The following is a 15,144-nucleotide window of genomic DNA, read 5'->3' as shown; positions in this document are numbered from 1 at the left end:
TGATTAACTGTAGAGGATTTATAAATATCAAAAAGTTATAAGGCCACTACGAAGTAGTATACTTTTCATGAACCTTTATAGTGCAGCAGTTTACGGAATTGCAATATAACTATTCATCTGGTGTAACGGTATTGCACAAAACTGAGCTGCAACATTGAATAAAAAAATAAAACAACCACCTGTATCACCAAAAAGAGAGGGGTAAAAGGGTTTAAAAAAACGCTGGAAAAAACGGTTTAGTATTACTAATTCGACATCTGTGAACATTTTGTTTGCCCATAACAATCAAGCAATTATACAATAGATGTCCAATTTAGATTTCTTAAAATTATTAGAGATTTTTAAAATACGACACTTTCACCGTGCTTTTATTTTGAAGGCAGCTCTGTACTTCCGCCAGTCTCGTGCAGCAGCAGTTGTGTCAGACTGAGAGCCGACAAATCCATTCGGCTCAGTGAGCATTTCTTCTCCGTCACTGTCTTTCGGGGCTCCGGCCCGGTGTCCGACCAGCCACAGCTGCTGAGAAACGTTTGAGAAATGTGTCACCCGTGTGCGGTGGAGGCGAGAGACACCATCTTTAATAAAACAGGTGGGCCCTTTCTGATTTTCTAACGTGTTTAACTAGCTAAAATAGCGGCGTGGTGTAAGTGCCGCAGCGTGCTAACTGGGCATTGGTATGAGCCATCGTTTCCCGTCGCTACTCGGCTGACTGTAGTGGTGAAGCCCACCTACTGAAAGCTTGCTCCCTGGGATAGACTAGACAACATCTATTTAGTCAGACTGCATTACAATCACACTCCTTATCACATGATAAAATATCCTCAAACATATCAGCAATGTTTCGTCCACTGTTGAAGGCCAGTAACGTTATTCTGGTAACACAAACAATATTACCGATAAAAGACTAGGATAGTAAACGAAGAATTGTGATATAAAACTCAATAAAACACAAAACGTTTTTGTTTTAACTGTAGATTTCCTTTGTGGATATTGTTGAGTGTATAGTGAATTAATCTTGCCTCACCGTTTTCATAATGTCTCTGTAATATGCATGCAGGAGCTTATATGATTGGTGTGATATTTGTATAATGTGCGTGTAATCACAGCATTATTGCAGTCTTTTCTGGTAAATAAATATTGGCTAAATAACAAGTCCCATTAGTTAAATATATCATAAACACATGCTTTTGCAAAGTGATTTTGAATGGCCCTTATCTTAGATGTGTATTGCCAGCATGTGTGTGTGTGAATATGACATCACCAGTGATGTCATGAAAAGGAAAGTAGCTTTTTGTGAACCAGAACCAGTTGGACCTGGTCAAGACTGAAACCAGTACCCTGTCTGCTGCAACTCATGTTACAAGTCTACCATTGCCAGGTTTGGCCAGATGGGTTGGGATCAGAAGCTGTGGTAACTCAGTTTTCACAGCTTTTGTTTTCGAGGAACAGGATATATCTCCTGTTTTGGAAGGATATGTGGGTCTGTGATTGCCAAGAACGTGATCCTCAATTTATTTCAGATCACATCAACCGAGTCAAATAAAGAATCCAGTTCAAAGTTTTCAGATCCACTGATACTAACGTCCTCCCTAATCTACCGCTTATCTTCTTGATTAAACAATATAAATTTTATTTATACTACAAAATGCCAATAACAATTTATTTAAACCCAATGTGACATGTCTTGTTTTGTCTGGCTAACGGTCAAAACCTATTCTATATTCAATGTACAATCAATGATATAAAACAGAGAAAAAACACCCTCTCATTGTAGAAGCTGGAATTAGGAAGTGTTTGTAAATTTTGGTTGAAAAATGACTCAAATGTTTGGGATGTTCTTTTAAACTGAAGATACCAGTGACTGTCACACTGTGTGTTTACTGAAACTGGATGCTAGGGTGAAGCTCTTCAAAAACATTGCTCAAAGACATGCTACACAAATCTATGTTACAACTGTGATGGAAATTGTATTTGATCATGTTGTAATGGAAATGCATTTGACTAAACTGATGTAATCAGGTTTAAACTTCTTTTGTATTTGATTATGCCGATTCCAGCGACCTTTTATGGAGTTAAACCTAACTGATTGCAAATGCTAACAGACGCTACAATATGCTAAGGCGTCTCCCACCTAGATGTTGTCAGACGGTTCTCACCTCTGGCTGGAAAGCCCTTTGTCTTAAGAACAAAGGCATGCAAAACACCAACTGAAAAACACGACCCTGACCAGACGGGGAGGGCCAAGCCAAGGTATAAAGTGAGAGATCAGTTTCCCATCAGTGTGCATAACACAAACCAACCTTTGTCTTATGCACCATGCTCTGAGCATTACAAGTTTGACAATACTGTAAGAGATTTTTGTCTCGTTCCACATTGTCAGAGTGGGATTATTAAATTGCCAGTTTACTGTTACTTACCCCAGTGGCAGGCCATTATCCCAGTACCTATATACCACTAGACCTAGTTTGAATTAGGGAACATGCCTACTGCTTTAAGTTTCTCTGCTATCTGTTTGGCAACAGGAAGCCGTGAAAGTGAGCAGATTTTTGTTTTTGTTTTAGCCTAAACTTATCAAATGTACTGTTCTTGTTTAAAATGTGTAATTAATCTGTTGCAATATAGTGGAATGGAAATTGCATTGGTGTCAAAGATTGCCTGTTGTTTCAAATACCACATGAATGTTTGCGATTAGAGGTGTTTTGGCAGCTGTAGGGAAAATAGAAAGTTTTTCATTTTTGCTCGAAAAATGACTTAAATGTATGATCAAAATAGTTGCTGATTAATTTTGTATTAATCGACTAATCATTGAATTGCCAGACTGTCAATATGAGATGGTCTGAGACTCTTGTGATCCTGTTCTTAAACTAGTCCAGGACTTGGTTGATTTCCCCGCCCCCCCCCCTCTTACATCCAGTCCAGTATGTGTTAATCAAGCATGGACTGCATTCTGTGGACACAGCACTGGGATCTGGATATACTGATTTCAACAACTAAGAACTGGTGAAAGAATCCCTAAATGTGCCATTCCCTTTAAATTACCCATCCATGCTTTATCATAGGGTGTGTGCACCATTAGGACGGAGAAGAAGTCAGCAAATGTGTTAGGCTCTCTGTTGCTAGGACTTAAGATCATTTTAGTGTATTTTAGCCCTTGGATGGAAATTTGTTGCAGGGAGAATATTGAGAGATGTACCAAACACAAAAAGTGCATATCAATCTAATGGAATGTAATAAAAGTTCAAGCCAACAATCGATGGTAATGCTGGCATTCATCCATCTTTCCATCCATCCAGCTATGTTCTAAACCCATTAGGGTTCTTCTTCTTTAAGGGTTGCAACTGGGGCTGGGGCCTATCCCAGCATTGATAGTAGTGTGAAGTGTTATGCCTGAAAAGAAGTAGTTTGTACAACATGTTGTCTGACCTCGTCAGAAATAAAAAATAAAAAAAAATTAGCATCAAACACTTCATTTCTTGCATTCTGATAAAAAAATGTTATGCACTAATTTATAGTGGAACATCTTTATTTATGTGAAGGAAAACACAAAATTCAGGAGACAATTCAAAATATAATGAAATATAATGCAGTAAGGGGCTTTTCACATCAGGGACCGGGCCACAAAGAGTAATAATAATAATAAAAAATAATAATAATAATAATAATAATACATTTAATTTGAAGAGCACTTTTCATTGCCAGATCAATCCCAAAGTGCTAGTACTTGACCCCAAATTTGCGTACTCCACACACAGTGGACACTGTAGCATTCAGGTCCAGTCAAAACAATGCAGCTTAGCTGGCTTATCAGCGTCAGTCGCATTCATGTGTAAAATATAGCAGCTGTGGATGAGAAGGGAGTTGACTGCTGGAAGTCAAAGACGTTTGGGCTCTGGTGGGTTTCCTTTGGCGCTGGCTTAAACCTCTTTGGGGGGGGGGGCGCTAAAAATTCCTCTATGCAGGGAAATCTGGTCATTCATTTTGCAGATATTTGATCGTAAAAGTATTGGACACGAAGTTTGCCATTTTTCTGTTATTTTTAAATTCAGTTAGTCAATGTTCTCATAACGTAAAGGTCTCAGGTTTACTTTATCTTTATTTTGTTTTCAGAGGGAGATAACCGTAAACTGCAAAGATACATCTTTATTAGGAAAATGATTCTTTCTCTATTTTTCTGTTTGACTGTTGCTTGAGTTGAAAGACACTAGTGTCTCACAGCGGACAAGTTTACCTGAACCTCTGTCAGCCCTGGTGTCAGGGGCCTCATCGGCAAAGACTGGCTACACAAAAGAAGCTCTGTTCAGGGAACAATTTCAGGAGAAATGTACCGGGGTATGGCCATAAACAGGAAGCCAAGGGCAGAGTCGCTGTGTAATAGAGTAATACACTCCTTTCTATTTATTTCCACAAAGCAAGAAGTCCTTGGTTGAAATCCTGGAGGAGTGCTTTGAGAAAGACGGGCAGCGTGATGCATAGACGAGATAAGCTGCTCGCAGACTGTTTATTGTCCTGTTCGAGGATATTGTGAAACAAATCTGGGATGTTCTTTTAAACTAAAGATATCCGTGACTGTGTGTCACTGTGTGTTAACACAAACTGTATGCTAGGGTGAAGCTCTTCAAAAACCTTTTATTTCAAGACATGCTACACAAATCTTTGTTACGGTTTACTTGGCCACATCAGTGGCAGGCCATTACCTATAGCCTAGTTTGAATTAGGGAACACGGCTACTGCTTAAAGTTTCTCTGCTATCTGTGTTTGGCAACAGGAAGCCGTGAAAGTGAGCAGATTTTTAATTACATTTTTTTATTTTTAGCCTAAACATATTTAATGTACTGTTCTGGTTTTAAATGTGTAATTATGAATCTTTTGCCATACAGTGGAATAGAAATTGCATTGGCGTCAAAGATTGCCTGTTGGTGTGTGTAATACCATGTGAATGGTCACAATTAGAAGTGTTTTGGCAGCTGTCGGGGTCACTGTGTGCGCTGTAATTTAAGCAGCAGTTAAAGTAAGCAGCAACCTAACAGAGGAGGCCCACAGCGACTGTACTGCCATTCTGGTTTGAACTGGATGAAACAAGGTTTTTTTTTTTTTGTGACCAGTTGATTTGCCATCCCCTTTCATTCTTTTCCTGTAAATAAAGGGTGAGTTGAGCAGACAGGGAGATACAATTTCAGATAGTTTTCATCAACTCCTCCCAGTTTTGTATTATAATAGGAAGCAGAAGTGAAAAGAGCATGGTATTTGGATATTCTCTAAGAAAACAGATTAGTCTAGGGTTAACTCTTAAAAAAACTGCTTAGATTGCTGTATTTCTTGCATTTCTCACACATTAACTGTGTGAGGAAGTAGTCTGGTTGTGGTTTGACAGTACTCAAGATTAAATGGACGCCTGAGAGTCTTTTGGTTTTGGGTTTTCTCTTCTTACGTGGTCTGCAGCCCAATCTCAGTGCTTCCATTTTGCTGGGTTTTCCAGTCAAAGTTTAAGTTGTTGTTCTATATCCCCTCCACTCATTCTGATAATTTTATTCAGTGTGCTTTAAAAGTGAAGACGCAAATTAGAAATAGTCATTCGTGTTTGAATTTTTTTTAAACGTTTGTGTGATTTGACGCTGAGCTTCTAAAGATTACATCTATAACTATTATCCTAAAAGAAGACACGGTTACAACTTAATCACGCCGTGAACATGTTTGTGCAGAGACATCGCTGCACATCAGGAGATAGATGGAAAAATCAGGGACTTGTGTGAACACGTGTGATGTGCCAGGATCTGTGGTCCTTAATACTTCCAGCTTGCTCTGCAGTCTCTGAATCGCAGTGTGCTGTCGGCACATGCAGGATGTCCAACATACCACTGATGCACAGTAGAGTCTACAGCAAATATAATGACAGCCACTCTTTGTGTGCAGTGTGGTAACCTCCAAACCTGGCCCTAAACATGCTGACTGGGCTGCATGTATGATCGAATGAAGGTTTAACATTTGGTTAGCTTTTTAGCAACAGTTTGCCTTATATGCAGTGGTTTCTCAAAAGCATCTTATGACTTAAAATTACATTAGGATAGGGTCCTTTCTGTCACAGAAAGAGTTCTATTTCAGTCTTTAGACCAGAATAAAATCTGTTCAGAGTCCATTCAGCTTGACAGATCTCACACATAGCTAATCAACAATTCCAGATACATATCTCAGATGACATTTTCACTCACTATGACCACTACTTTGTCATTACAACACACATTGTACAAGTATCCAAAATGTACAGCGGAAACTGATTTTGATATGTTAAGATTTACCCCAACACATTATGGTTTTAAAAAATATAGTCCATTAAGTTCTACACTTGATTTGTCAGCAACTAATTCCCTGTTTTCTCTGTCTTTTCAGATAAACCATCATGATTCCCATCACAGAGCTCCGGTACTTTGCTGACTCCCAGCCAGCGTTCCGTATCCTGAAGCCATGGTGGGACGTTTTCACCGACTACATCTCGATCGTCATGCTGATGATTGCGGTGTTCGGTGGTACGCTACAGGTCACGCAGGACAAGATGATCTGCCTGCCTTGCAAGTGGGTGATCAACAAGTCCTGCGAGACCATGCCCGTCCCAAACGTGAGCTCCGCCTATCCACCGGAGCCCAAAGGCATTCAGTATGACCTCGACCGTCATCAGTATAACTACGTCGATGCCGTCTGCTACGAGAACAAACTACACTGGTTTGCAAAATATTTCCCCTATCTGGTGCTACTCCACACCCTCATTTTCCTGGCCTGCAGCAACTTCTGGTTCAAGTTCCCACGCACAAGCTCTAAACTGGAACACTTTGTCTCCATCCTCCTCAAGTGCTTTGACTCCCCGTGGACAACGAGGGCTTTGTCTGAGACCGTGGTGGAGGAGAGCGACAACAAGCCTATGGGGAAAATTAACGGTTCCATGGATAAGAAGGCTTCCAGTGTGAGCGAGGATGTTGAGGCTAGCGTGCCCATGCTCCAACGAACAGCAAAGTCCAGAATTGAACAAGGAATTGTAGATCGCTCTGAAACTGGGGTTTTAGATAAAAAAGAGGGGGAGCAGGCCAAAGCTCTTTTTGAGAAGGTGAAGAAGTTCAGGATCCATGTAGAGGAGGGGGATATAGTGTACCGTCTTTATATTCGTCAGACCATGATCAAAGTAATCAAGTTTATACTGATAATTAGCTACACAGCCTACTATGTACGCTACATCAGGTTCAGTGTAGTGTGCTCCGTAAACATTCAGAAATTAACAGGCTACAGCATGTTCTATTGTGCTCACCCGTTGGCAACTCTTTTCAAGATTTTGGCCTGTTTCTACATCAGCTTGGTGGGGGTTTATGGCCTTATCTGCATGTACACTCTTTGTTGGATGCTCAGCCGCTCCCTCAAACGGTACTCCTTTGAATCAATCCGCGAGGAAAGCAGCTACAGCGACATCCCTGACTTGAAGAACGACTTTGCCTTCATGCTACACATGATAGATCAGTATGACCCTCTGTACTCCAAGCGCTTTGCGGTATTTCTTTCAGAGGTGAGCGAGAACAAGCTCAGGCAGCTGAACCTGAACAACGAGTGGACGTTGGAGAAGCTGAGGCAGCGCATCACCAAAAACTCCCAGGAAAAGCTGGAGCTGCATCTGTTCATGCTCAGTGGGATCCCAGACACGGTGTTTGATCTGGTCGAGCTGGAAGTGCTCAAGCTGGAGCTCATCCCGGATGTGACTATCCCTCCGATCATCGCCCAGCTCTCTAACCTGAGGGAGATGTGGCTCTATCACACACCAGCTAAAATTGAGGCTCCAGCTCTTGCTTTCCTGAGGGAGAACCTCAAGTCTCTTCACATCAAGTTCACAGACATCAAGGAGATTCCACTGTGGATCTACAGCCTGAAGAACCTCAGTGAGCTGCACCTGACCGGGAACCTGAGTGCTGAGAACAATCGCTATATTGTCATCGACGGGCTTCGAGAGCTCAGAAGGCTCAAAGTTCTTCGTCTGAAAAGCAATCTGACCAAGCTGCCGCAGGTGGTGACGGATGTGGGCGTGCACCTCCAGAAGCTCTCCATCAATAACGAGGGCACCAAGCTGATGGTGCTCAACAGCCTGAAGAAAATGGTCAACCTGACGGAGCTTGAGCTCGTTCGCTGCGACCTGGAACGCATTCCGCACTCCATCTTTAGTTTGCACAACCTGGCGGAGATTGACTTGAAGGACAACAATCTGAAGACAATCGAGGAGATCATCAGCTTCCAGCATCTGCACCGGCTCGTGTGCCTAAAGCTGTGGTACAACCAGATCGCCTACATCCCCATTCAGATCGGAACACTTACCAACATGGAGAGGCTCTATTTGAACAGGAACAAGATCGAGAAAATCCCCAGCCAGCTTTTCTTCTGTCGCAAGCTGCGCTTCTTAGACCTGAGTCACAACAATCTGACCAGCATCCACGCTGATGTGGGCTTCCTCCAGAACCTGCAGTACTTCGCTGTGACAGCAAACCGGGTGAGAGGCAAAAACTCTCTTCTATTTGTCCAGTCCTTGTTTTCATTTTAGTGAAAGCCTAGTCACATGTCCTAGAAAGGTTCTTAGAAAGGTAATCTGTCTTCGCCCATCTATCTTACTGTCATCTGTGAGTAAGATTAGCTCAAAGTCCAGTTAAGGTATTTACAAAGGTCCACGCTAATAGATCTTATAGACAGGTTGGGAGTTATGGCTTTAAAGATAACCACATGACATGACTGAGGCTTTGGCAGTTTTGCAGTTGTGTATTATCAACTAATACTTTGCATTTTCTAGTTTTAAAGGTGTCCTTGAAAGTTTGTGTAGAAAAAGTTTGAAAACACTGATATAATCTTGGTCCGTTTAGCCGCTCTCCACTGAACGGCTAAAAGAAGACTTGATTCAGTGGCATGTTGTAAACACAGTTGTAAATGTCACACATGTTTGATAAAAGGCCTCCTGTCTGGAGTAAAGCGCAGGTTTTCACTGCCAAGTCAATTTTCTTTTATTCTTTTGGGTTAGTAAATAGAAATAATTAGCGATTTCAAAGCTTCGTTACATTTAAGGTATAATTCCACATTTTTTCTCTGACACCACTTTATGATTCTTTGAGCACGATGTACTCCTTGGCCCTTTTTACAATGTAATCCGGTTTCTCTGATAAAATGGTTGATAAAAATGTTTCCGTAGACTTCCTGAGAAGTAAACATTTACTTTTCAAGTAAACCCTCACAAAGGGGCTTTATTTAGGATGTTGTTCAGTTCAGTTGCAAAGATAATACACACAAATATTTTGAGGGTTGTACCAAATCCTGCAATTACAGTCAATGCTGGTTTAGTCCATTTGGCTTCGGGTGAAGTGGATCATTTCAGTCTTAACAAAATGCTGTTTATTTGATTCACAATGTAGGAATTTCATTTTGTTCACTGTGAGAAATTATCCCGGAAAACGCTGTTTTTCACTCGGCACCATGTGTTTTCACTGAAGGCTACTATTACTGCCGCTTAACTGTGTTTGCTTGTGTGGCTGCACGCTGAAAATAGGTTCCAGTGGGTTTGTGTGCAGCCGAAAATAGCTCCATTAAATGGGACCCCTCTGGTGTTTCTTGTGTTTTTAAGGCCGCTATTGCCTAAATCCTCTTTACACTGTTGGCACATGATCAATTCAATTCAGTTGCGTTATTGTGAATATTGCGTTCATGTAGGTGTTTTAATATGTGAATTATTTTGAACATCAATAAATGGAGATTAAAATATTGTTTTTAGACAAACAAGTAGAACAATTAGGATATCCATGTAACAAAAGCACACAAAGGCTACATGACTGGTTTTAAATTATTTGTTGACACATTTGAAGACATTATTTTCTGCATTATATTTTTCCATTATACTGAATTTCTGACTGAAAGTCTGACAACAAATCTTGAGTGCCCTTTAATCTAGTTTTGATTTGTTTGATTTTTTTTTTTTAAACGTGAAATAAACCAAATCTAGAACTGAACCATTCCCCAGTCACTACAGTGAAAACCACATATCCCTGCCTCATCTGCTAATACTAATGCAAATGACAAAAAAGTAACCACTAAGATTTTCTGTTCACTATTACCTTACGCCCCTCCTGAATTTGTCTTCTTTCCTCTCATCTTCAGATCGAGACTTTGCCCCCAGAGCTGTTCAAGTGCAAGAAGCTGCGTACTCTGAATCTGGGAAACAACTGCCTGCAGACGCTGCCGTCCCGCTTCGGGGAACTCACCGGGTTGACCCAGCTGGAGCTGAGAGGGAACCGCCTCGAGTGTCTCCCAGTGGAGCTGGGTGAGTGTCGGCTGTTGAAGAAGAGCAGTCTGATAGTGGAGGAGGACCTGTTCAACACGCTGCCACCAGAAGTCAAAGAGCAGCTTTGGAGGGCCGATAAGGAGCAAGCTTGAGCCGAGCCTCTGTGGAGAGACAGAAGTTTGTTTAAAGAAATAATCGAGCAGTGATTTTGTTTTTAAAGGCAGGCAAACCTTGAGAAGTTTGGTTGGTGCTTGGGGCTTTCCTGGCAGGACCTATACAAACAAGCGATGACAAAAGTTAAGACTTTCAAGGATGTTACATGGTCTCCAAGGGAAAATCTCACTGATGAAAGGTGGATCAGTATTGTGGCTTTTCTGTTATATCATCCTGATTACAAAGCTGCAAGCAGATGATGTTGAATATGCATGCAACATTAGGACCTTGCTAAAGCAAACCTGTTTATTAGAGAGAGCCGGGAAAAAAGCGTTGCAGAAATTAGCTAAATGTGCTCACTATCACTTCTCTGCTGATCATGGAATACTCTGGCCTTGAGGCTCAACATTTTACTTTTGAAATTTTTTGCAATCACATTTGCCGTTGCGGCACTGCGTGGCTCAGAGTACTGGCAGATGTTAAGTTAATAAATAATAGTGCAACTAACAGCCAAGTTGTCGAGGCATGAAGGAACAAAATGACTCTGTGATGAAGATCAACAGATCATCCCACAGATGATCTCGCAGTGTAGGCCTTAACTCGGAGGACTGATGAAAGACATCAAAGAAAACAAATGGGAACAAACTCTACAGTACATTCTAGTGCAATGTTTAAATACCCGGCAGTTGTTAATTTATAACGTCGGCCTGTGGGGCAGGCGGTTAAAGGTGGATGGGAGCTGTGGGGGACAAAAGCCCCATCGTTGGTCTCTTCATTTTGCTTCTCTAAACATCATGCCTTACTTAGGCATGAGAAACAGGCTTTACCTTATTTTGCATGACTGAACATCAAACACATTACAGGTGTGTCTTCTTAAATTATGTGAGATTGATTGTGATTGGACCTGAAACAAGCTCATGAAGTTATTTTGACTTCAAGATACATAATTTGGTACTTTTTAAATGCTTCCACACATTGGCATCATGTTTGGGCCTGTGGAACAGGCTGTATTGTGATTGTAATACGTGATCATAATCCAGTGAGTGACTGAATGCCACACTTTTTACACAGCCATTGATTTGTTGTTTTGTTTAAGACTTTTAAGCTGTGTATGGAACATATACCTTTTTAGTCAAAAGATCTCAAGTGATCTTTGTTCAGCTAAAGACCGATAGATGTTGCTTCACTGACTAGATTGTAATAACACAAGGTGTCCTCCTGCTGACAGGAAGTTTGCTGACCCTGTATTAAAGTTACACGGTCACAAACATTCATAAAACTCCCAGTAACTGTTGATTTCTTTCTTTGTTAAATTCAAACATATGCAAGCTTGCACAATGCTAATCATACAACCAGATTATTATGTAGGCCAATAGAACAAGCAAGAATCGTGGTACTTTTTATGCTCAGTATGATTTTGAATTAGGAGACCTTAGATGATTATTATCCCCAGTGGATGAACTCCTGCAGATGTGAGACGAGAGTCTTAACTAGCTGCCAGGTACTGCCAGTCCCTAAAAGAAAAGTGGTGGTGGTGTTGTTGTTGTTGTTATTGGTGACTCGAGTGGCTGGCTGTTTGTATGCTAGCCCTTCAATTTATCATGCTCCGTTTACTCCAGAGTAAACTGGACTGGTTTCTCAGCGTTTTGTTTATCCGTTCAAGAGCGACATGAGGAGAAACAGGAAATTACAGAGTGAAATAAACTGGTTTTGACCGACCTACACAAGGGAAACATTTTTTCGCAGAGAGCGTATGTAGAATATGTAATTTCCACATTCATGCTCCAAATTAGTGCAGCATGCTTTGTCTGCTTGAAACACTTTTCTTGTTAAGACCCTGGATTTAATAGCCTCATTTGGAGTAACCCTGCTATGTTTACTCCAGCCAGGCATCTCGTTGCTAATATGGCCTTATCTTTTACAAGCTGTGTGCCCTGTTAATGATCACAAACATCACGTTCATGACTTGTTTTTTTCGTGTGTTGTTAAATGTATAGCTGAAATGTTTAATGTCTTTGTTTCATACATATCAGTCATATGATGTGATCTTATTTTTACCAACTGTTTCTTTTTGATTTAAGTTTTTTTTATATATATATATATATATATATATATATATATATATATATATATATATATATATATATATATATATATATATATATATATAAAGAAGGGAAGTTTCACTGTAATAATACAACTGCACCTTTTGTTCACAGTGAATGTCGTTTCACTGAGGCCTTTGCTAAATCCAAATGCCCTTCTAGGGGTCATTAGTAAATTGCTCCTGTTCTGAGAGAAGAGCCTCCGTCTTGAATGTGTTGACTAGCAACCAGTTTTAAAGATGTACGCAAAGGTCACAGACAACGCATAAAGGAACAGATGATTACCAGAGAAACCTAGTAATTCAGAGTAAATCTCAGCTTTTCCGGCATGTATGAACTGTTCAAACATAAACATTGTTTGGTGGCATGTCTACCTTGATATGTCTGCTCTGGTTTCATTCGTGTGGTGCTTAGCTAGAGCCAAAACATGTTGTGTTAGTGACCTGTTGGATGCCAAACAAAGGAATGCGAAAAGGCATCTTCTTGTGCAGTGACTGGCCAGGGTTCTAGGGACAAGTTCTAGGATGTTGTACGTCATTCCAAAGTAAATTTGATATAGTAACATGGCTCATTGTAGTGGTGCAGTGCAGTTGCCAATGCTGCTGACACTAAAAATCTCCTCCCTGCAGTGCACCACAGTGTCAAATTAGAACATTCAAACAATGCCCGTCAGTTATTGTGTCAAGTGTCTTTTGGCCTTAACTTGATGGTCATTAGAGGTTGGATGGTTAACAGCAAAATACTTTTTCTGACCTATGTTTAACCCTAAATGTATCCTTGGTACAGCAGTTGTAGTATATTTTAATCTTGAAGTTTAAGAGTGCCCTAGAAATCTTTCTCAGGGCATCATTGGGAAGTCATTCACATCTTGGATTTGCTCAAATTACTATACACATATTGATATACGCATTTATCTGTCATTTCTCCATTTTAGCTCTAGCATGGTCAGTGAAATGAGTCTCACTTTGTCCTGCTAACGTTTGGATTTGTATCCACAAATATCCTTTTTTCTGTCATTTAGAACATACAGTCCTGGACAGTCACTTCCCTCTGAATCACAAGATGAGCACATTAAACCCTGCTACCAGACTTTGTTTTCCTGCATGTCAGCGTCCGTGAATCGGGTGACTGAGCTGACTCCGTAACACTAAAGAAAGGGAAGTTTTAGTATCTAACAAAATGCCCCTTGTTAACTTGAAAACTCTTATGCTAGCATTTTAATTACCTTAAATGACCTCAATTAATACCTTTTTTTTTTTTTTTTCTGTGCAAGTGCGCCAAAAAGTTTTGCTTTAAACTTTTGTGTTGCGTCTCCTGAATTTTTTATTTTTTTTTTTAAAGTATAAAATATCGAAAATGTTTTGTATTTATGTTATGTATGCCTTAAGTAGTGTAGTTGTGTAATTGATCGGTTTGTTCTTACATAGGATTAACTCATTTGGATCCACAGAGGGTTTTACAGCAGACGTTGAGATGCTGATTTCTTTGGACACAGCTCCAGGATTTCACAACTCAACAGATAGAACCCATGACAATCTAACATACTGTAAACGCCTGCACACTGTTAATATTTGTAATATTTCTGAAGTGTGTACATTTTTGGATGGTCACATACCATTTCACTTAAACCTAGAAACCACATTATTCCAAAAAAACTGCCATGATTGCATTGACATCTAATCTCCACCCATGTATAAAACATTTTTTTAAATACATGATTGTATTTACTATGTACGATTAATTCATCTCTGTGTTCTGGTGCCTGTATATCAGGGATATATCAAAAGAGTTTGTTTGTTTGTTTTTTTTTGGGGGTTCACATCCATTTCATCTTAGAGCATGAGTTTGTCAATGCTGAACTTCTGTACATTATAGCCATACTGAAAGCCATCCATTTTACCCCTAGCAGCAATCACTGTTGAACATAAACTTTAAGCCGGATGAACAGACTTGTTTTAATCGGCACCGTCTGTATCACATCCGATAAGGCCTTTATTAATTGTTGCCAAGTGGACTAAACGCTGGCTTTTTAAGCGGGACATTGTAAAAATGGACAACTGAACTTGATTTCCTAATGTTCAGACTCTACCTTTTGTACTATTCTGACACATGATAATGGAAATAAACGCAACACTGAATCATGTTGTAAAGAGTGTTAATTCCTCATCTGGTGGATGGTTCTTTCTTTCAAGTCCTGAGCACTGTTGAACTTTAAATACTGAAGAAACTCATTACAGAAAGGAACATTGCTGACATTTTGACTTAGCAGGGAAATACTCCCTGTGTAAAATAATATCTGTGAAAAGGCTGTCTTTGGACTGGTGGTGCCTTGTGATCTGATACTGATACTTGCCTCGACTCTACTCGCCTTTTTTGGTTCCCTGGTACCTGCCAACCATAGACATAATATAGAGTACTACTACTCTATATTATGTCTATGTGAAGTGGTACTAACTGCAATGGAAAAAGGAGGACGGGGCACCGCAGCCGAGCAGAGTAGAGCTGGCATTAGCAGTGGGTAAACGCCATTAGACAGTCTGAATATCCAAATTAGCTTCTTTTCTTTTCTTTTTTTTTTACTCTGGTTACATTACTGAAATTAGC

The 15,144-nt window shown here is 40.2% G+C and overlaps 1 protein-coding gene across 1 annotated transcript; it reads left to right on the top strand.

Annotated features, from left to right (window-relative positions):
* Positions 1-418: 418 nt before the first annotated feature.
* On the top strand, positions 419-12,510 carry lrrc8aa (leucine rich repeat containing 8 VRAC subunit Aa). Its single transcript, XM_039780380.1, has 3 exons — positions 419-589; positions 6,385-8,512; positions 10,159-12,510. Exons 2-3 carry the CDS (start codon positions 6,395-6,397, stop codon positions 10,432-10,434), a joined length of 2,394 nt encoding a protein of 797 aa, XP_039636314.1. The 5' UTR covers positions 419-589; positions 6,385-6,394; the 3' UTR covers positions 10,435-12,510.
* Positions 12,511-15,144: the final 2,634 nt, after the last annotated feature.

This window comes from Perca fluviatilis, chromosome 17, assembly GCF_010015445.1.
Source record: "Perca fluviatilis chromosome 17, GENO_Pfluv_1.0, whole genome shotgun sequence".
Classification (NCBI taxonomy): Eukaryota; Metazoa; Chordata; class Actinopteri; order Perciformes; family Percidae; genus Perca; species Perca fluviatilis.
Note: the sequence above shows the minus strand (reverse complement) of the source record. Positions and strands in the feature narration are given on the sequence as shown.